General features: G+C 42.4%; 1 protein-coding gene across 1 annotated transcript in view; it reads right to left on the bottom strand.

Annotated features, from left to right (window-relative positions):
- LOC143746698 (kelch-like protein 29) overlaps positions 1–24,449 on the bottom strand; it is a 444,346-nt gene that overhangs the window by 97,554 nt on the left and 322,343 nt on the right. Inside the window, exon 9 of the mRNA XM_077238693.1 lies at positions 21,069–21,267. Coding sequence (XP_077094808.1) covers positions 21,069–21,267 — 199 coding nt within the window. The remainder of the gene's footprint in view (positions 1–21,068; positions 21,268–24,449) is intronic.

Here is a 24,449-nt window from a genome sequence, read left to right as displayed (position 1 = left end):
AAGGAGATGACGAAGGCGATGCGAGAGCGATCCTCAGCGTATGTGGAAGTCTGTAGTGAAAAGACAACCTCACACTGAGTCAAAAAGGATCTACATTCCTTGGGCTCACCGGAATAGCACGGCGGGTTGTTCACTCTCGGCTCAGGCGTGTCACGGCTTCTAGAGGTGGAGGATTCCACTCGGAGGTGATTAAGCTGTTGTGAGATATCGGTCATGCGAGTAGCAAGAGAATCCATGGCATGGTGAGCGGCGGCCAGTTCATCCTCATGACGGCCCAGCATGGCTCCCTGGATCTCAAGTGCAGATTGAAGAGGACTCTCCCTTGCTGGGTCCATTTCTGGTCAGATTATTCTGTCACGTGTAGGAGAGAGGACCCAAAAGCAAAGGGCAGTTTGACAAAGTTTATTAGTTCAGGCAAAATAACACAGGTGGCACATAAGGCGAATAAATCCAACTGAAGAAAGTCTCATCCAAAGGAAAACGGAAAGTCTCTCAGTAATAGAACAGAAATGTACGGTCAGGACCGGCAACGGGAAATCCCCGGAGGATGAGACAGGCTGGGTCCGTAGAGAGCACGGGAACGCCAATCCTTGACCACTCACGTTAGCTGAAGAAGTAACAAAGCAGAGACGAGGTAACACGGTAGACAGATTGAGGCACGCACCAGACAGGACACGACACGACAGGGTTTGGTTCAGCAGGTACACAGGTACGTAACCTATGGCAATAATCTGACAAAGAACAAAGGACAGGGAAGACTAGAAATAGAGAGTCTAATCAGAGAAAGAGGGAACCAGCTGGGGAGGAGAAGAGGGAGAGTGATGAGGTGATGAGAGACAGCTGAGAGCGGCAGAGATAATGAATGGGAATGTGTGTGTGTAAATGGATGTAATAAAGAGTGTGACCAGGAGAGGGTGGTAGAGTGTAAGAGGAGGATACCGGGATCATGACAGGTTCTTTTTAGAAGAGGGCATGATGAGTGACCAGCCAAAACTATTTTGCATTTGAGTCAAAAAAAAAGAAAGAAAAGAGACAATTTTGGGGGAGATAACAAATGTTCCCTGCTAAAAATGAGGCGTAACTTAACACAGAGCGCCAGCAAAGATGTTATCAGAATCACCACAGAGTTATCAGCTAAATTTGACTTGACAAAAATATGCAAAGTGTATTTCTATTCAAGAAAAAGTACAGATTCATTGGTATAAAAAAGGGCTTCATGCTCCATTATTTTGTGTGAGTTGAAAGTACCCAACACGATCTTATCATCCAAATTAAAATTCATGACATACATCGTCTTGAAAAAAAATAAAAGAAACAGTGGATCGGGGCAGAAAGACAGAAACTCCCTGTAACGGCAGAAAATTAAATGTCATTGTATGCCTCTTAAAAAAATATTCAAAAGAAAAAAAGAAGAAATACTTTTGCCTGTGACTTCAATGGCTCCTGAAAATACAGGAATGAATTATGTCTGGGGACATTTATTTTGTAATTCTTTTCAAAATAGTGATTCAGGAAACTGAAGGCTTAAAGCACATACTGTATAAATCTCTCTGGGGACATTCACCAACTATGTGTTTCAATGAGCAGTCTGTCTTGTTTTAGTATCTGATTCCCTAAAGGAATTCTGCACATAAGAATGCAAAAAAAAAAAAAAAAAAAAACTTTTGAACGATAGTGTGTATTATGAACTCTTTCCCTGTCAGTGTTTTTGTTTTATTTTTTACAAAAGTTGCCAGCCAACGCCAGCATTTTTTAAAATAATTTTTTACAGAAAATGTCATGGCTCCTAGAACATATTGTTGTATGATCTGAACATACACTAAATTAAAAGAAAGAACAGAGCCTCTGTTGTGAATAAGGCAGTATCTATTAGTCTTATTTGCATAAAAAAGGGGAGCAATTAATGCTAAAAATAATGGCAGTAACAATTTAAATATTCATGACGCATGTCTATACCGGGGCATATCTCATGTGCTGCAGTGAATGCATGTAAATAAGATGCATGTGCGCTTAAACACCAGATACTAAGGTGACACAACCAGCGGTGGGATATTCCTGCTCAAGCTCGGGTTCACAGGCATCTCCTGAGAAGAAAAAAAGCTTTTGACTGGCACGAATATCTTCTCCGGTGGCAGCTCTTTCAGCTGCACGACTGCAAGTTGTTTTCCTACTTCACAACAGTACAGGAAACACTTTCTATCCCCCTTTTCTCCAGCAAACAAAACCCCCTTTTCCCACAAACCCTCACTGCACGCCACTACATTACAGCAGAAGCATCAATCAAACACCACATGACAGCCTTGCTCGTGTTCTGCCATCAGCGTCCTCCAGCAGATATATGCTCTCCTTATACTCTCTCATCTCACCCTGCATGCATGTGTTAATGCAGCATGGCAGGGATCAGGCCCGGGGTCCAAGCCCTTCTGCCGAGCGAGGGACCCTGCTGTGCTCGGGCCCTTCCTGCTGACTGTGGCATTAGAGACTCAAGCATCAGGAGGTCCAGCACTGCCGCCCCACCTCTGCCCCTCTCAGATCAGACCAATGGATTATGACATGAAAAGAATTCAAGGAGCTTTCTAGATTTAGATTTCCCCCAAAATCCCTCTAGCGTGTTATCTATCAGGTTTTGGCGCATGAAACAAAAGAGCAAAAGATCTTCTAAGAAAAAACACACCTCTAAACATAAATAAATTAGAAAAGAGCAGCCTATAGAATTTAAAGGGGACATATTATGAAAATCTGACTTTTTACGCGTTCAAGTGCTACAGTATAATCGGGTCCCCAGTGCTTCTACCAACCCAGAAAATGTGAAAAGTGACAACCCAGTAACTTTGTTTTGGTAAGCTTTTCTACGCAAGCATGTCAAAAAATTAGCCGATGAGATTTCGCTCCCCTTCTGACGTAGCAAGGGGATCTTATTACAGTATTACCGGCCCATAATCTGCAAGTTTCCACCCACGGCACCTCCATTTGGTTTTCACAAGTGACAACAGTATAACTAGTTCTAACGCAATGGCAAAAGTTTGAGCAAAGCATGCATACTGTTCTGTCATTGCAGCACAGACGAACATAGAACACTATTTGACCAAAACATGTCACAGCTGTCTCATAAAAACCTCAGGGAACTGTGTCACCTTGTGTAAAAGTTAAACATGACATAACATGCAAGTCGATGAAACAATGTAACGCCACTACAACCACATAAATGTACCCACTAACCATTCAGAAACGTTCAGGTGCGTCTAGAAGTTGCAACCTCTTCCTGAGTCTCTGTAAGGCTGCACTCCACTACTGTTATTTCTGAAATTTGACTGACATTTGCTTGTTTTGTTATTGCCGGAGTATCCGAAGCTCGTGTAAAGAATCACCCTCTTCTGAACAGGGGCGGGGAGCAGCAGCTCATTTGCATTTAAAGGGACACACAATAACAGAGTGTTTTCACTCACACACAAAAAGGGGCAACTTTGACAAGCTATAGTTAATGATCTGGGGGGTAATTTGAGCTGAAATTTCACAGGCACAATCTGGGGACACCGATTTATATTACATCTTGTGAAAAGGGGCATAATATGTCACCTTTAAAGTCTACATGAAATCAGAATTGACTCAATTGGGGGAGGGGGTGATGTTTTACCACTTTTGTACCTCTCTTTTGAATCGCTAATACAAAAGTGGAAGTAAAATGCGGACTGACGCCTTGGGCATTTGTTACGGATATGAATGTCCGTGCGGCCGTGAATGAATAACACAACAACTAGAAAAACACATTTAATCCTTTGCAGGTTCCCTATTAGCATTGGGTTTCAATCCAAAATATTGCCAAATAGGCACTTTTCCATTTAGCTTTGAAATCAAATCTTCTGCCATCGTCTTGTCAGTTAGCTAGTGGCTAATAAATGAAATTTGACTCCTGCTGCTGATCTGTGCTGGGACTCTCGTTCAGCTCACGCTGCATACAATAAAAAATCAAAATGGCGTTGGGGGGCGGTGCCGGCGGTGAACATGCACTAATAATGGAAAGTGCCAGTGCTGTGAATAAGGGTTTAAAATGTGCAACTATCATACTGTTTCACAAATATAATTGTAGCATTTAAAAACTACATGACTATATCCAATCTTTTATCTCATGTCATTACCAAACAAAAAAGAAATCCTGGTTCTTTACACTTGGATGGGACTTGGGATGTAACTACCTCTAAAAAGCTGATTGCATATACAACTCTATACACTTAGAAAATTAAGTTCTCTAAAGATGAAGTAATTTAATTTTTCCATGTTGAAAAATCTGCAAAAAGTCACTGGACCATAAAAAAGTCCAAACAGACTAGATGCAAAGGCCGCAGTAATCCAAAATGATACTAAGCCTCTAACAAAATAAGTAAGACTCTATTGAAAAGTGTAAACAAAAATAACAGCCGTACTGAAATGCAACAACAAAAGGCGGATCAAAACAGATTTCCATTACTGAACGACTATAATGAATGAAGAATGTAAAAGCACCGCGGTCTGTTATAAACTGGGTCGTTCAGTGTGATAATGTCAGCATAGCTTTAGTATACACAGGTGAAATTTACCCACCGGCTAACGCTCTGTAATAAGAGGCGCAGGTGCACTGACAGCCGCTGTTGATGCTTGCTTTGGCAGCTCTGTGACAGCGCTGTGGCTCTATTCCAGATGCGTGGAGGCTTTGTCATGCAACATCATGACGAATTTCTATCCAGCATGCTGCTTCTATATCTGTGGACTACATTATTATAAAACAGGGCTGGTTGGTCAACACAGCATTCCAGACATGCTAAAAATACACTATATAACATGCAAAACAGCTCCGGAGGTACTGTGTATCACTGCACACCGCACAAAGACCAAATACTAACCTTAATTTACAAGTCCGGACATGATCTTATAGTTAAATTTGTTAAAGTCAAGTAGTCAATCATGTTATCCCTTAAAACTTACATTTGATCATCAAAATGACATATTTAAATGTGTTTTTTTTTCTTGATTCTTCATGCCTTGAAATAGCTTGAATGTAACTCTACACCATTGCCTCATTTAGTATAGGGGGTTCTAAGAATATGCAAATTAGCCCCGCCTCCACTCACTTGCACCAGCTCATTGATGATCACACGTTAACGTGATTGGTTACAATGTAGTTTGTGACATCAGAAACACCAGCGATTTCAAACCGTGTTTTTGAGATTGTATTTGGTTCACTGCAGTTTTTTAAGGAGAAAATACTCAGCAATGGTGTTGATATGAATTTGCAAATGGTTTGACTTAAAGCATATCAAAAATACCACATAGACACATAAACAACATTAAAAGTAGGATTTTCACCATAGGGGGACATATTGTGCTTTTTTACATTTTCATCTTTAGTGTTTAATGCTGCTGTTTGAACATGAAAAAGTTCCAAAGCACAAAGTCACTCCAAAGGGTGTTATTCGCTATATCAGTGAGGACTGATTTAGTCTGGGTTTCCCCATGCTGCCTTCCCGCAGTGCGATTTTATTCACGCTGAAAGGCAGTATGGATACCATGGTCCAGATTTTCGCCTCATCTAGGGAACCAATCACAGAACGGGGAGGAAGCAGCAAAACGATTCCTGTTCGAAGGAGTGATGAGATAGTTAGCATATTGGCATCACTCAATGGCTGGCTGTCTAAGTGGTGTCCGCAAAATAATATAGAATTCATAGACAATTGGAAAAGTTTTTGGGGCAAACCTGACCTGTTGAAAAGAGATGGTATTCATCCCTCCTGGGATGGTGCTGCTCTTCTCTCTAGTAATTTGGCTCATAGTCTTAGAGATAAAACATGACAATCTGGGGTTCAGGTCAGGAAGCAGACAAACTGGCTAATCGCGTCACCAAGGTCAGATAAATCCCATCACATAGAGGCTCTTTCACCTAGATATCATCATATCGAGACTGTGTCTGTTCCCCGAATTTGGAAATCCAAAAAACGTCCAAACCGATCTAAGGTTAAAAATGTAATTGATATTCAACAAATAAAAAATAGATATAATACAGATGAGCAAACGATAAAGCTTGGGTTGCTGAATATTCGATCCCTTACTTCAAAAGCACTCATAGTTAATGATATGATTTCAGATTATAACCTAGATGTGCTGTGTATGACAGAAACCTGGCTAAAACCAGACGATTACATTACTTTAAATGAGTCCACCCCTCATGATTACTGTTATAAACATGAACCTCGCCTGAAAGGCAAAGGGGGAGGTGTTGCTGTAATTTATAGTAATATTTTCAAAACCACTAAAAAATCTAGTTTAAAATGTATTTCTTTTGAAGTGTTGGTGCTTAATGTAAAATATATAATGTAAACGATAAATCAAGTTTGAGAATTCTGCTGGCAACTGTATACAGGCCACCAGGGCACCATAAAGATTTTATCAAAGAATTTGCTGACTTTCTATCAGAATTAGTATTGACTGCAGATAAAGTCCTAATTGTTGGTGATTTTAATATACATGTAGATAATGGAAAAGATGCAATGGGATTGGCATTTAAAGACATTCTTAACTCTATTGGAGTTAGACAACACGTGTCAGGACCTACTCATTGTCGTAATTAGGGGTGGGGGAAAAAATCGATTCTTAAATGCATCGCGATGCGGACGTGGACGATTCTGAATCGATTCACAAATGTCAAAAATCGATTTTCAAAAAAAAAAAATTTTTTTTATAGATTTTATAGATATGTAGCCTATTTATAATGACGTAATATTGACGGAAAGCAAAAGACGGAACTCTGAAGCGCGGAAGTGCAGTGCCCGGACCGTCTGTCTGTGGCGTGCGCACATAACAGAGACGCGATGGCTGAGCGCGAAATCCAAACACCCTCCTCGTTAAAAGCTGACGTGTGGAAATATTTTGGCTTCTATGAAGTTGAAGGGGGAAAGGAGCTGGACAAGAGCCACACTAGTTGTAAGCTTTGTAGAATAAAACTAAAATATTTCGGCAAAACGACAAATATGAGAAGCCATATGACACGTTTCCACCCAGAGGAGGAAAAACACTCGGCTGTACCAGAGCCGTTTCTCTCTATGGCTCTGGGCTGTACCGGTGTTCAGACGATTTCTGCTGCCTTGTCGAAAAATGCTACCCAAACGCGAATCGATCATAGATAATGTTGATTCATTCTCTATTGTTTCCATAATGGTGTAAATCTCACAATATTATAACATCGTTATTTCATTTTAATCAGGGTAAGTGTATGGGGAGCATATTTGGATATTTTAAATGAACTAGCAATTATCACATTTGATATAACAAGTAAAAATGATATTATTATATGAAATAAAATTATAATAAAATTCGAAGTTAAGAGTACAGTATAATATACTGTTTTTATTTTTAAAACGGTGTGAAAGTAAAAATTATCATCAAATATTCATCTTTGACCTGTCAAAGTTTCCTACAAGTATCCACAGCAAGGATGCATAGATTTATGGGCGTGGTAAGCAGAAGAAAAATGAGTCTGCACATGCACCAGTAAGTAGCACATCTCGATGGGTAGCATGAATCGTCAGAACACCTGTTGTTGTTATATTATTAATTTACTACAAGTATGCTGCTAGTTCAGGCACACATTTATTTTCCTGTTGGTTCTTTGCAATGTTAATAAAATATATTGTACGTTAATTCTTTATGGGTCATTACTTTGTACTTTTAAAGCAAAGTATTTATATTCACACACACACACACACACACACACAAAAGATTCAGATAATCGATAATCGCTTTTGAATCGAATCGCAGGCCTCTGAATCGTAATCGAATCGAATCGTGAGGGGCCTAGAGATTCCCACCCCTAGTCGTAATCATACTCTAGATCTAATATTATCACATGGAATCAATGTTGATGCTGTTGAAATTCTGCAGCAGAGCGACGACATCTCAGATCATTATCTAGTCTCTTGTAAATTACATTTAGCCAAGGCTGCAAAGCCAACTCCGTGTTACAAGTATGTTAGACCTGTCACTTCTGCCACTAAAGATTGCTTTATCAATAATCTTCCTAATCAGTTTCATCATCTCAGCATCCCAGATAGCTTAGAAGAACTCGATATTGCAACAGAAACTTTTAACTCTCTCCTTTCCAGCACTTTAGATACAGTTGCTCCGTTGCGCTTAAAGAAGATTAAAGAAAATAGTCCAACACCGTGGTACAACGAGCACACCCGGGCCCTTAAGAGAGCAGCCAGAAAAATGGAGCGCAACTGGAAGAAAACAAAACTAGAGGTATTTCGGATTTCATGGAAGGAGAGCTCGATTGCTTACAGAGAGGCTTTAAAAGCTGCTAGATCTGCTTATTTTCCAACCCTATTAAAAGACAATAAACATAATCCAAGGTATTTATTTGAAAAAGTGGCTACACTAACGAAAAAGAAAGCTTCAAGCCCAGAAGTTTCTAAGAAACACAGCAGTAATGACTTTATGAACTTCTTCACTTATAAGATTGATAATATTAGGGACAAAATTATAATTATGCAACCGTCTACTACAGCATCACATCAGGGAGTGCATTATAGTCTCCCCGAGGTAAAATTTGATTCATTTGTTGCCATAGGAGAGGAAGAATTTTGCAAACTTGTTAATTCATCTTAATCGACAACATGTATGTTAGACCCTATACCGACTAAACTACTGAAAGAGATGCTTCCAGAAGTCATAGATCCTCTTCTTAACATCATTAATTCATCTTTGTCTCTAGGATACGTACCAAAAACCTTTAAGCTGGCTATGATTAAACCGCTTGTTAAAAAAACGCAACTTGATCCTACAGAATTAGTCAATTACAGGCCGATCTCAAATCTACCTTTTCTGTCAAAGATACTAGAAAAGGCAGTATCCTCACAACTGTGTTCCTTTCTTAAAAGAAATTGTATCTGCGAGGATTTCCAGTTAGGATTTAGACCGCACCATAGCACTGAGACAGCTCTCATTAGAGTCACAAATGATTTGCTCTTATCATCCGATCGTGGTTGTATCTCTCTATTAGTGTTACTTGATCTTAGTGCTGCATTTGATACCATCGACCACAACATTCTCTTAAATAGACTAGAAAACTATGTTGGCATTAGTGGACTTGCATTAGCATGGTTTAAATCATATTTATCTGACCACTATCAGTTTGTAGCAGTAAATGAAGAGATGTCTTATCGATCACAAGTTCAGTATGGCGTACCACAAGGCTCAGTACTAGGACCGCTGCTGTTCACTCTGTACATGCTACCTTTAGGAGATATCATTAGGAAACATGGAATTAGCTTTCACTGTAATGCTGATGATGCTTAGCTCTATATTTCTTCCAAACCTAACGAAACTCACCAATTCACAAAATTATCGGAATGCTTAGTTGATATCAAAAATTGGACGACTAGTAATTTCCTACTACTAAATTCTGAAAAAACAGAGATTCTAATTATTGGACAAAAAACTTCCACACGTAATAACCTAGAATACCGTCTAACACTTGATGGCTGCTCTGTTAAGTCTTCGTTGTCAGTTAGGAACCTGGGTGTGCTCTTTGATACCAATCTTTCATTTGAAAGTCACGTGTCTAGTGTCTGTAAAACCGCATTTTTCCATCTTAAAAATATATCTAAATTACGTCATATGCTCTCATTGACAAATGCGGAACAACTAGTTCATGCGTTCTTGACATCAATGCTAGATTATTGTAATGCTCTACTGGGTGGTTGCCCTGCACGCTTAATAAACAAACTACAGCTAGTTCAAAACGCAGCCGCTAGAGTTCTTACCAGAACCAGGAAGTACGACCATATTAGCCCGGTTCTGTCAACACTGCATTGGCTCCCTATTAAACATCGTATAAATTTTAAAATATTGCTGATTACTTACAAAGCACTAAATGGTTTAGCTCCCCAGTACTTGAGCGAGCTCTTAACGCATTATAGTCCTTCACGTCTATTGCGATCTCAAAACTCCGGCAAGTTGATAATACTTAGAATATATAAATCGACTGCTGGCGGTAGATCTTTTTCCTATTTAGCACCAAAACTTTGGAACAATCTTCCTAACATTGTCCGGGAAGCAGACACAGTCTGTCAGTTCAAAGCTAGACTAAAAACACATCTCTTTGACCTAGCATTCACATAACACTCTATAGCCTTCTATAATTCAATATTAGGCTGCTTAGATTAGGTCAGCCGGAACTGGGAACACTTCCCTCATATCCTGATGTACTCGTTACATCATAAGAAGAATGGCATCTACGCTAATTTTAGTGTCTTTGTTTATCCCGAGGTTTTCCCGCAGCCTGCTGGATCCAGGCCGTTTCCAGATCTGACAAAGGACCTGATGACAATGCAGTGCTGAAGTGCCAACTAGCCTCTCCCTATGGAGGATCCCTATACAACTCTACAGATAAAGCGTTGTGGAATTTTTCGGTTCGCGTACCTACCCAAAGTGATAAGATAAAATAAAATTCTGCATCAAAATTTATAGACAAGTAGTTTGTTTAGGCATGGTTTGTAAGGAATTACAAACCTGCGCACATATATTCAAACGCACATAACTATAGAATCAATTCTTAATGCGCATGTGAACGCCATCAGCGTCTATCACAGGTTCACGTTTAAAGTCTGTTTAGAGAGAACGGTGTCGTCTTATCCCCCCCTAATCTAATAACAAATGATCATTTAGACGGAAGTGAATCAATCAAAACTAACTTTAGCTGGAAAAAACATTTTTCAAGAGCCACTATAAAACCAAACCAATCTCTGTTACCTTAAATTATATGTTTATCTCTGTAAAGCTGCTTTGAAACAATCTACTAACAATCTAATTGTTAAAAGCGCTATATAAATGAGGATGACTTGACTTGACTTGACGATGACGACATCTATGCGACACACCGAAGCAGTTTGTTTATTTCTATGGATTCAGCATGGCAGCAGACACAAAGCTAGATTTTGATGCAGCCTTAGATATACGGCAATAGTCGCTTAACGTCATTGTTTACACAAAAATATCTTACCCATCGTCTTCTTCCTTGTCTAATTTCTGTCGCTCTACATACGTCATCTGGTATAATTGAAACGATTGGCTATGAGCTACGTACAGGTGCATTTGATAGACATTCTTAGCACCCAATAAACGGCGCCGGGCATTCGTAAACCACGCCTCAAATACGAGAAAATGTACATGTGGTTCCCAGACCCAAGCCTCAACGAGAATTGGGTCTGGCGTTAGCCAGGCTAGGACTGATTCTGAATTCCCTGAAACACCTCGATTGTAGTCTTGAGTTTTCTTCCGGGAATGTACACAATATTTCTCATTTATATAATTCCTGCTGAAGTCATCCACAAAAAAAAAAAAAGGGCGAGGCCTGGTTAGTTGAAATTCCATGGGCCATGACATTTCCGACACACTTAGTTTTTTCCAACACTAATCCAGCCAACCAATCAGAGCAAATTACACAAGGAGGGGCTTCATAGAAACAAGCGGCTGAATCTGAAATCACCAAGGAGTTACTGACAAACTGGGAAGAGAGGTACAGTACTGCAACAATTTAAAATATTTGAAAAATAATGTTTTTTTATTGTTTGTTTTTTAACATTCAAACATGAAAACCTATTGTAGTAGACCCCAAAATAAAGACTTTGTAAAAGGGTATAATAGGTCCTCTTTAAAAAAAAAACAATGTATCCTTGAACTTTTATTATATGGTAACTGTTTTAAAAAAGCTCCCCATCAAGCCTAACAACAACCTTTATACATGACTATATAGGTTTATTATATTGCTTTAAAATAAAGTTGAAAGGTTTAGCTCTAAAATTATTGGATGAGTCAGGTTTAAATTAATAATTCAGATAAATTAAATTCTATATTTTAATGAGCCAATTTGCTAGGCCATGAATCCCACAGGATAAGCCAATTAGGCAATTATCTGGCAGAAAAAAAATGTTTATTTCAATTATTATTTATAATAAATGTTATTATATAGCTATTATCAATCATCAGGGCTGGGAGCATATTGTTGTTACTATATAATAAAGCTCATTTAGTGTAATAAAAACCTAGTGAGCTGACTAAACAGCATTTTCTCTTCTCTAAAGATACCTCGTTTTGGCAAATACAGTACTGAGTGCTGCATGTTGCCTTCAGGCAAGACACCCCAGGTGAATAGGGTAAAAAAAAATCTTTCTAGATCACCATACTTCCCCAGTTGAATGAATATATTAAAGGATTAGTTCACTTTCAAATTAAAATTTCCTGATAATTTACTCACCCCCATTTCATCCAAGATGTCCATGTCTTTCTTTCTTCAGTCGAAAAGAAATTAAGGTTTTTGAGGAAAACATTCCAGGATTTTTCTCCATATAATGCACCTTTCCAACGTGATGACGTACTGCGTGGGGTATCTCAGAGATAGTACAAGACAGGCATTTGTGGTTTTATAAAATTACCAATCATTTCGCTAGATAAGACCCTTATTTCTCGGCTGGAATTGTGTCGAGCCTTTGAAGCTGCATTGAGACTGACATTTGGACCTTCCAAATGTATTTGTCACATGCCTGTCCTGTCTTGTGTTGCACATGGGTGTTTGTTATGTTGTTCCATGTGCTGTTGTGATTGTTGATCCCTCCCCCTCGTTACCTGATTAGTGTTTGAGTTGTTCCACCTGTCCCCTCTTTATTTGTTCCCTTTTTAAGTCTCCTCTTGTATGCAGTCTTTGTCGGTTCGTTGTCATACGTCTTCCCAGTTCCTTGTTGATGTTCTTATGTTCAGAGCTAGTGTTGGTTTCATGTTCATTTATTATGTTTTCCCCCTCGTGGGTTTTTGATTTGTGTTTGTACGGTTTTTGTTATTAAATCCTCCTTGTTTTTGCACTTGAGTTCTCTTCCCATTTTTGTATGTGTTGCGTGACAGTATTGATGGGAGTATTGATGGTTGGTTGCAATTGAAGTCCATTATATGGAGAAAAATCCTGGATGTTTTCCTCAAAAACCTTAATTTCTTTTTTGACTGAAGAAAGAAAGACATGGACATCTTGGATGACATGGGGGTGAGTAAATTATAAGGAAATTTTTATTTGAATGTGGACTTCTTTAAGAATTGCAAAAAGTTTTCTGAAATGTTGTTTAAATATGCAAATTGTGCATTATCTAATTAAATATGCACTAATTTGCATACATTTCTACAACAGAAATTGCTACATTTCCTGAAGCCAGGTTCAAAGTACACGTTTCATTTTTTTTATATATATATTAGAGTCAAATGTTTTTACAGATGGTATTTTGGATATCCCTTTTTATCACTTTGGACCTCAACAGCCAGAACAAAAAAAAATCATTTTCACCATTTTTTAGGATTAAAATGTTGTATGAAAAGGCAATTTGTTAACATTATTTAATGTATTAACTAACAATGAGCAATACATTTGTTACAATATTTATTAATCTTTGTTAACATTAGTTAATAAAATACAGCTGTTCATTGTTTGTTCATGTTAGTTCACAGTGCATTTCTAATGTTAACAAATACAACTTTTGAATTTAATAATGTATCAGTAAATTTTGCAAGTGAAACTAACATTAAATGTGATTGTTAAATGCTGTAGGAGTATTGATCATTCCGAGTTTATGTTAACTAATGTAGTTAACTTATGTTAATTAATGAAACCTTATGGGTAAAGTGTTACGAGGCAAATTATATATGAACAAACCTCTCAGTAAAAACCTTCAGAATATACAAAGGAATAAAACTGTAAAGTTTGGTGCATGTAAGTGCTACTAATGTACAGATTTCTGACTCCGTGCAGGAGAAAAAATAAATTTTGCCTTTTAAAGATATGTACTGTAATTTAAAATCTGAAGACGCAAATAGACTCTATTTCACTCAATTTTCTTCCCACTTTCTTAAAAACAACAATAAAAAAAAACAAAAAAACAACAAACTTTATAAAAAGCTAAAAAGCCCCAAAATCTCAAAATTGACAGATGCATGAAAAACGTCCTCGGGTTACGACTGTAACCCTTGTTCCCTGAGAAGGGAACGAGAACTGCGTCGAATGACACTTTGGGGGAACGCCCCTCAGCGTAGCGCCTCTGAAGTATGAATGAAACTGAGCCGATCTCTGATTGGTGCAACGTCATGACGTAATGGGTGACGGCAGATAGGCGGAAGCTATAAAAGCAGCCGGCACACATAAGATGTCAGCTTCTGTGATGAAGCAAGCGCTCCCAGGCAGGGGAAGGCGTGGCCAAGGGACGCAGTTCTCGTTCCCTTCTCAGGGAACAAGGGTTACAGTCGTAACCCGAGGACGTTCCCTTTCGAGGGAACTCCAACTGCGTCGAATGACACTTTGGGGGAACGAGTACCCACTACGCCACAACGCGCCCTGCCTGCCCTAGTGTGAAGCTGCTCACAGGCACACTTAGGACGCGAGCACAAGAGAGCCGGGTGTAGACGGAATGTCCAAACTATAAAACCTAATAAAGGTATGAGGGGTAGCCCATCCTGCTGCATCGCAGACCTCCTGGATGGGGGCCCCCGCGAGAAGGGCTCTAGAGGACGCCATGCCTCTGGTAGAATGAGCCCCACGGCCAAAGGTGAAGGCATACCGCGCACCTGATAGGCCGTGGAAATCGTTTGGACAATCCAGTTGCTGATGGTCTGCTTTGAGGCGGGAAGCCCCTTTCTGGGCGACCCGAAACACACCAGCAACTGGTCCCGACTTCCGCCATGAAGAGGACCTCTGAATGTAAATACTCAGTGCTCTGACAGGGCAGAGCATGTGAAGTCTCTCTTCATTCGCCGTCACGTGAGGTGGATGATGAAAAGCCTGCAGAACCGTAGGCCGTGCCGCACTGGACGGCACCTTAGGCAAATAGCCGGGCCTAGGGTGAAGAATGGCCTCAATGTTGCCTGGAGCAAACTCCAGGCACTCGTTAGATATGGAGAGCGCCTGGAGATCTCCTACCCTCCTCAGAGAAGTAATGGCCAACAAAAAGACCACCTTCAACGAAAGGTTCTTGGCCTCAGCCGACTCCAGCGGCTCGAAGGGGGCCTCGGCCAGTCCTTCGAGAACCACTGCCAGGTCCCAAGTGGGAACCCTGGTACGAGCCGCAGGTCTCATCCTCCAAGCCCCACGGAGGAAACGTACGACCAATTGGTGTCTCCCCAGAGGCCCATCACTCAGAGGAGCGTGGAAAGCCGCAATGGCAGCCACGTACACCTTGAGTGTGGACGGGGTAAGACCAGTGGAAAAGCGATCTTGGAGGAACTCCAGCACTGAAGCCACTGGGCAGTTAACTGGGTCCACCTCACGCTCCCTACGCCAAACGGTGAAGACGTTCCACTTTAGGCCGTACAATTTCCTCGTGGATGGAGCTCTAGAACTGAGTATGGTCTCCACTACTCCAGCTGATAGGCCGGCCTCTAGGTTCTGTGCCCCCTCAGGGGCCAGACCCACAGTTTCCATAACTCGGGCCGAGGGTGAAATATTGAGCCCTCTGCCTGTGTCAGCAGGTCCCTCCTGATGGGAATCTCCCATGGAGGGCCGTCCAGGAGCAAAATTATGTCGGAGAACCATACTCGGGCCGGCCACAACGGGGCTACCAACAGTAGACTGATCCCGTTGCGACGGACTCTCTCTAGAACTCCCGGGAGCAGAGCGATCGGGGGAAATGCGTACAGACGTAACCTCGGCCACGTCTGCACCATGGCATCCAACCCCAGCGGGGCTGGATGGGTGAGGGAAAACCACAGTGGACAGTGGGTCGTCTCTCGAGACGCGAACAAGTCCACTTCCACTGGGCCGAACCTCTGAGATATTGACTCCACCACCTCGGGGTGGAGTCTCCACTCCCCGGGCCTCAGCCCCTGTCTCGACAGGATGTCTGCTCCCTGATTTTGACTCCCCGGGATGAATGCTGCTTTTAGAGACAACAACTTCCCCTGGGACCACAGGAGGATCTGATGCGCCAGTCTGCATAGAGGGCGAGACCTCAGACCCCCCTGATGGTTTATATAGGCCACTACCGACATATTGTCTGACCTCACAAGGACATGATGACCTTTGAGGTCCGGCAGGAAGCTCCTCAGAGCTCGGAACACCGCCAACATCTCCAGGCAGTTTATGTGCCAGGAGGCATGATGGTCCTGCCATAGGCCTGTCGTAAAGCGGCCGTCCATGACCGCGCCCCAGCCCGTGAGGGAGGCGTCTGTCGAAACGGTTCTCCGGCGACATGACGCTCCCAACACTGGCCCTTGGGACAGAAACCAAGCTTTCTTCCACATAGATAGGGAACGAAGGCATCTGCGCGTAACCCTGATCATGCGGAACGGGTTTCCCCTCGGGGAGAACCCCTTGGTTTTTAACCACCACTGAAGGGCCCTCATGTGCAGCAGGCCGAATGGAATGACACTGGACGCTGCTGCCATGAGCCCCAACACTCTCTGGAAGTGCTTCACGGTGATGGCTTGGCCTAGCCTTATCCTGGACACTGTGGTCAGGATGGACTCGATCCGCGCGGGAGACAATTGTGCCCGCATCGTGACCGAGTCCCACACCACTCCCAGGAACGTAGTTCTCTGGGCTGGTGTCAACACGCTCTTTTTCGTGTTGAGTCTCAACCCCAGGCTCTGGATGTGAGCGAGGACGACATCTCGATGCCGAACCGCCAGCTCCTGTGACTGTGCTAAAATCAGCCAGTCGTCGATATAATTGAGCACCCTGATGCCCTGAAGCCTCAGCGGTGCCAGAGCTGCATCCATACATTTGGTAAATGTGCGAGGGGAGAGAGCTAGGCCGAACGGAAGAACCCGATATTGGTACGCTTCGCCCCCGAAAGCGAACCTCAGGAACTTCCTGTGAGATGGAAGGATGGATATGTGGAAGTATGCGTCCTTTAGATCTATCGTGACAAACCAATCCTCGGACTGAATTTGACTCACGATAATGGGAATAGTGAGCATCTTGAACCTGACTCTCCTCAGAGAACGGTTCAGGTGCCTGAGATCTATTATTGGACGCAACCCCCCATCCTTCTTGGGAACTATGAAGTAGCGGCTGTAAAACCCGGACTCCCTGTCCGGTGGAGGAATACGATCTATAGCCTCCTTTGCCAGCAGGGAGTTTACTTTCTGTTCCAATACCCGACCCTGCACTGGGTCGACTACAGTCCAGACCACCCCGTTGAATCTGGGTGGGCGGGAACTGAACTGCAGCCTGTACCCATTTTGAATGGTGGGCAGGGCCCAAGGAGAAATATTCGCCAGATTTTTCCATGCATCGAAATATTTTACCAAGGGAACCAGGCTCTCGAGCCTGGCTTCGGGTATTAATCGGGATTCGTTCTCGGCCCCCTGAAGCGGATTCCCGGCAGGGCTGAACCGAAAACGATTCTCGATGGGCGGACGCGAATGCTGCCTGACCGCAAGCCTGTGGGGCGGACAGTGCAGCCTGCGTTCGCTGGATACCGATGTGTACCGAAGCGTGTTTAACGGCGGGAGAGCAACATCGATTTCCTGCGGGCTCCGTGAAGGAGACGACCTCGGTCGTTCCACCATGGGTGGGGCCGCCCGCAGAGATCCTAGAGTAGCTAGGATCTCTTTGACGAAGCCTTTTTAGCCTGCAGGACGGCCCTCAGGTCGCCCTGCTTAGGCTGAGGCTTCGCCTGAGAGCGCTGTCTATGCCCCCAAGCTCCTTGAGGGGGGGCTCTAGACGCGACGCTCTGTTTTTGAGCCTGTCTATAGGCGGAGGAGCTGGCTGATGGCTGTGGCTGCGGCTGCCCACTGGGGGCAGACTTCTTGGACACTGAGCGGCGAGGGAGATATTGTTTGAAGGCCGCTGATTGTCTTTTCGCCTCCTGAAACCTGTCGACGACGGTATTAACGGCGTCGCCGAACAGGCCAGAAGGCGAAATCGGGGCATCAAGGAGGAAAGCCCTGTCTTTCTCCCTGATGCCCGTAAGATTTAACCATAAATGCCTCTCCGAGACCACCATAGCTGCCATGGAGCGACCGACAGCGCGGGCCGTCTCCTTGGTGACTTGGAGAGACAAATCAGCGACCTTCCTCAACTTCCTCAACACCCTCGCCCTCATCAATGTCCTTAAGAAGGTCGGCCTGGTACGCCTGGAGCATAGCCATGGTGTGAAGACTCGCACCAGCCCGACCCGCAGCCATATAAGCCCTGCCCACTAGCGCTGATGTGTCTCTACACGGCTTAGTGGGCAGCACCGGGGCTTTAAGGGATGATGCCGACTCAGGCGATAAATAATTCGCCAAAGGCTGTTCAACGCGCGGCATCATCCCATAACCGTTCTCTCGTGCCCCCATGATGTTACTATAATTTATAATAGGGGGATTGGAGACACGAGAAGAGTGTGGTTTTTTCCACGATCTACACAACTCGTTGTGCAGATCGGGAAAGAACGGCAAGCCCCGGTGATGAGGTTGTTCCCTGTGCTGCAGGAAGCGCTCATCCAGTTTACTTTTAGTCTGCGCTTCCTGCCTCTCTTGTGGCCAGCTGATATTTAAATGAGCCACCGCACGGGAAACAACCTCAATCAGCTCCTCATACGCGGGGACACGGGGCGGCGAGTCGTCCCCGAAATCCCCGCCCTCGATGCTGAGCACGTCAACCTCCTCAGAGGCAGACAGCTCAAACATCGGATCCTCGACTCGCGCAGTAGAAGCCGCGGGGCGGGCTTCTGCGCGAGGCTCGAGGACATCAGAACTGCCCGATGAATCCCGAGAAGGTGCCTCAGCAGCCTCGAGATCCCCGGACAGATCTCTTTGCGAGCCCCATGAAGAGCGTCGCCGCGCCGCCTCAGCGGGCGCGGGTCCCGCACCACGGGGCTCGCGAGGCTGACCATCTTCATCAAAGACAGCCGGGAACGCAGCACACGGATTGTCAACTTTTCACAATCCTCGCAAGCAGCCCCCTCGAGAGCTGCCTGCGCGTGCTGCATTCCCAAACAATGTGTGCACAGTTGGTGTGTGTCCCCGCCGTGATGTAGCGAGGGCAAGGATGCACACACTTCCTGAAGCTCACACTCGCCATTTCACTCATTCAGTAACAGACAACAATAAATAAGACAAACAGTCACAGATAGCGCTTGCTGAAGAACAGAAAGCTGACATCTTATGTGTGCCGGCTGCTTTTATAGCTTCCGCCTATCTGCCGTCACCCATTACGTCAGGACGTTGCACCAATCAGAGATCGGCTCAGTTTCATTCATACTTCAGAGGCGCTACGCTGAGGGGCGTTCCCCCAAAGTGTCATTCGACGCAGTTGGAGTTCCCTCGAAAGGGAACTGTGTTTTTGCCAGTAGTGTCTCACCTTCATGGGTAAGGCAATCCCAGAATGCATCATGACAAGCTCTAAGATGCTGGATATAAATGTCTCTTATTTTACGTAAACAAGGAAAAGTGTCAAAATAATTTAATCTAACAACACTTTTTTTTCAAATTTTGAGATTTTGTGCTATTTTGCTTCCATGACATGCCTTCTTTCAGACTAGTGGAAAGAAAACATGCAAACTGCACATTTAATTATTTATTTTTTACACTTCATCTATTTAAGCATGTACACATTTAAATTATAATACATATATTTAAAGGATGGGAGAGTCCAAAATCTCTACTTCATCACTTACATACAAGAAACGTAACAGTTTTACTCCTTTCTATATTTTGAAGGTTTTAACATGGGCGGTTTTGCTCATATATCATTCACCTGATTAATATAATATTTTACTCTAAAACATGGCATTTTTTCTGTCTGTTGACAGTATTTTTTGATTTATGGAGTAATAAAAATATATCCAAAATCCCCTCTGTAAAAGTTGTGTTCAGGCGCATTGTTGGCACGTTCCTATTTTGAGGCAACTGAAATAGACTACGCCATTGACCAACTGAAACCTGGTCTAAATTCAATGGCGCAGTCTATTTCAGTTGCCTCAAAATAGGAACGCGCCAACAATGCGCCTGAACAGAACTCGTTTTCAGTCCAGCGCACCGCACCCATGGGCGCACAAATGGGTGCATTTGCTATACAATGGGGCGCAGGACGTTAAAATTATATCTGCGTCGGGCTGAAACTAGCATAAAACACTTGATATACAATATCAACATATTTCGCCAGGTGATTATTCACAGTACATTAAGCCAGTTATTTTGTATTACAATTTTTCTGAAATATTTAATTATTCCGTGATATGAGTCATTATCTAATGAAATATGCACTAATTTGCATACATTTCAGAACAGAAATCTGAACACTGAATAAAACCAGTTTCAAAATTCTTGTTTTATTATGTTGACATATTTTGGCGGATTTTTTTTTTTTCGTTATTTAAACGCGTGTAATATAGAGCGCGTTAGTAATATGAGCCTATAGGCGGGTCCACAACGCACGTACACTTTGCTTATTACACACACAGGGTAGCAGCACACAAACTTCACTTCCAAATATTAAAAATAAAATGACTACAACGTAAAATATTAATATTGTGTACATAAAGATATGGTGGAATCCGACTTGTCCCGTAGATCATCTGCTTGCGCGCTTTAACCTCGCGCACGAGCAGATTCGTTTCCTCTCTGGAGAAGCGTTCAGTCTTTCCGCTTGCAAATTCTGCCATGTAAATTGCAATTGGCGCGAGCGCACTGGCTTTTAAAGGGAATGGGAGATGACACTCTAATTGGTTTATTGCACGTTACGCCCAAAACACACCCATTACTCATTAAGGCTCACTTAAAGCCCTGTTTTAAGATCGATTCTGATTAAATAGAACGGTTAAGATTGAAATTTGGACAAATGCTGCTGTCCCGAGAATTTTAGGTTTCTGTGTTAGCACCCCCCACCTCCACAATGGTTTCAGAGGGGCACTGGAACAATATCATTCATAAAACGCATTAAACTTTAGTTTACAAATCCGCGGAGTCTGCGGCTATAACCACCAACCACGCATCTCTACTGTAGATGGCAAGGCAGCTCAGAACAGCGCTAGTGTGTCACACAATAATCTTAAAGAAACTATAAGCCATGCTGAAGAATATACCGGCAGACAGTCGCGGGCGAGTTCTGGGCGTCTGCATCTCTTGGCGGGCGTGTGGCAGCATGTGGTAGCGTTTGGCTTCGTTCACCAGGTCCCTGCAGGCCTCAGAAGATTTGATCAGCTCCTCATTGTCCACCACGTTCAACAGGTAGCTGGGATGAATGAAAGGAAGCCGTACCACTGCCAACAGCTCAGACACATGCTGGGTACATGACAGAGAGAAAAACAAGACAGAGAGAAAGAATCGAATGAGAACAGAGAAAGAAAGAGATAATATGAGACAGCTTTGTGCTATACCCAACCTTAATTGTGGTCAAATCACTGTTACAGATGGCCTTATTGCATTATTCTTTTCAATGACTGAAAAAAAATCTATCTGGATATTTAAGCTTCAAATATTCACACAGCAATTTGTAATGATGCATCCGAGTATACAAATTACCCTGCTAGAAAAATAAAAAGTCTACCGAGGGATGCTGTGTGAGGATGCCCATTATAACCAAAGAGGTACAAAACAGATACTGACACACATTAATGCGTGGCAAATAACCTCCGCTAAAAGCATAAACATCAAAACAAGTTCACATATTGAAAGCTGGAAGATGAACGTTCTTTTTTCATATTCAGATGATTTACCTTCAACACAAACAGAAATCACACAAATGATTTAAAGGGGAAAAAAAGCATGTTTCATACAGACTGGTAATTCAACAGACATAGGCATGGATATCCATGGATGGATAGATGGATAGATGGATACAAGTAGATCTGTTAAACCCAAATAATGCATCTGGTCAAAAATCACACCATGATCATGAGTGTAATCATAGCTGGTCAGTTTTTATTTGTTTATTAACAGGCCGCATGAACAGCTTGACGTACAGGAGATCCTTTCCAAAGACTCCTTTTTCAGTTTGATCAACATTGGGTTGCCATGGTGAACAATCCCAGCGTGGCATTACTTCTTGTCCACTATATCTCCAGCGAGATTGTAAACACAAAAAGACACCGTCAACAGCTGGAGCGGCTCTCCTTCACTTTTTCACCGGCAATCGCTTTCAAAGGGAGCCTAATTGAGGGCTTCGTTTTGAGCAAAATACATTTGCATGTACACATTGTATTTCTAATGGTCTAGAAGAGAAAGGAAGAAAGGTCAAAGATTTACTGGTGACAGTGGTGGCATTTTACTAAAGTCCCTGGTGAGACTGGAAAAATCTGCACCATCACATTCAGATAGTTTATCAATCTGGCATTTCAGGTAGGAGCTCAAAACCATTTGTGGTGTGAGAAAAGGATCAAATAAATGAAAAATGGTTTCTGAAAAAGGCGTTTCTAGCAATCCACAGCAAGCATGGCCACTGGAGAAATCCCTCAGGATTACAACCATTCCCTCCACTGCTCAGGCAATCAAGACTTATCGACTGAATGATCTAGGAATCCAAATGGAGCTCCACTCACCACTCCGCTGAGCATATCTGCAATAATGTCATGCCATGAGGGAGCCAGACTATGGCTCGCTAAATACCAGATTAAGACAGAGTAGAGCACAAACCACAGCTTTACTGTGCAAAAAGACTGATGGATGAATCATCAAATGCAACGTTTCAGCAGCTTACAGGCTGAATGCTTTGTAATGCTATTAAAATATAAATGCAAGGTCAGAAACCAAGAAACAAAACTCTGAGTGCAAACAGTTCTGTGATGTGCATAAATTATTCTGGATGGAATCAAATTCATGAATTGCCCTCTTTTTCACTTTACGACATACACATTTACATTTAATCATTTAGCAGACGCTTTTATCCAAAGCAACTTACAAATGAGGAGAGCAATAGAAGCAATCAAACCAACAATCGGGCAACAATATGTAAGTGCTGTAACTAGTCCCAGTTAGCCTAGCACAGTACACAGGAAGCCAGAGCTTTCCCTATCCAATCTTTTTTTTTTTTACCTCATTCTAAAAAAAAATATATATTTTGTACCACATAAATGGCCTGGTACAAAATATGAAATGTCTTAATCAGACATCAGACAAGCATCATAGCATAAGAAAGAAAAAAAAACATACATACATATATATATATATATATATATATACAACCCCAAATCAGGAAAAGTGGAACATTTTGTAAAATGCAATAAAATCAAGAATCTTTGATTTGTTCATTCTATTTAACCTTTTATTAACTGACAAAACAAATTTTGATTTTGATGGCTGCAAAACACCCCAAAAAAGTTGGGACAGAGACATGTTTACCACTGTGTCACATCACCTTTCCGTTTAATTACACTTTTTAATCATTTGGGAGTTGAGGATACTAATTGTTGGAGTTTTGCTAGTGGAATATTTGCCCAATCTTGTCTGATAAAAGACAGCCGCTCAACAGTCTGCGGTCATCGTTGCCTGATTCTCCTTTCCATGATGGGTCATACATTTTCCATATGAGACATATCTGGACTGCAGTAAGGCAGGCAGGCCCATCCCTTCTATGTCTAGAAACCACTCAGGTTTTAGCATGTGCAGAATGAGGCCTGGCATTGTCTTGCTTCCCAGGAAAGATGTCATCTTGATGGCAGTTTATGTCTCTGTACAATCTAAATATATGCCTCCATGTCAATAGTACCTTCTCAATAATGCAAATTACCCATACCGCTTGCAATAATGCACCTCAATACCAGGACAGATGTTTGCTTTTGCACCTGTCGCTGGTGAAAGTCTGGTTGGCCCCTTTCGTCTTCGGGACTGAGAACTCGATGTCCATTTTCTCCCAAAAACAAGCTGAAACATGGACTCATCTGACCACAGCAGACATTTCCATTTTCTTCTAGACCATCTGAGATGAGCTCAGGCCGAGAGAACTCGCCGGCATCTCCACATAGAACTGATGTACAGCTTTCTCCTTGCGTAACAGAGATTCAAGTGGCATTTCTTGATACAGCGTCAGACTGGTTTCAGTGAAAACGGTTTTCCAAATTACTCCTGAGCACATGTGGCTGTATTTAACGGATTAGCATGATGGTATCTTGTGCAATGCCATCTGAGGGCTCAAAGGTCACGCACATTCAACAGAGGTCTACTGCCTTGCCCTACACAGACTGAGATTTCATTGGATTCCCTGAATCTTTTGACAATATTAAGTATGGAAGATGATGATAGGCATAAATTATTTGCAATCTTGCATTGAGAAATGGGATTTTTTAATTGTTTGACAATTCTCTCATGATATTTGGCACAAAGTGATGAGCCATCTTTGCTTAAAAAGACTGAAAAGCACTTTTACACCCAAACATGATACCCTCAACTATTACCAATTCACCTGCTCATTGTGGACTGTTTCAAAATAGTTGGATAATCTAATTTGGATAATCTTCTCACTTTTATTT

Source organism: Siphateles boraxobius, unplaced genomic scaffold, assembly GCF_051911475.1.
Source record: "Siphateles boraxobius isolate OS27281-9 unplaced genomic scaffold, OSU_SipBor_1 22, whole genome shotgun sequence".
NCBI lineage: Eukaryota > Metazoa > Chordata > Actinopteri > Cypriniformes > Leuciscidae > Siphateles > Siphateles boraxobius.
Note: the sequence above shows the minus strand (reverse complement) of the source record. Positions and strands in the feature narration are given on the sequence as shown.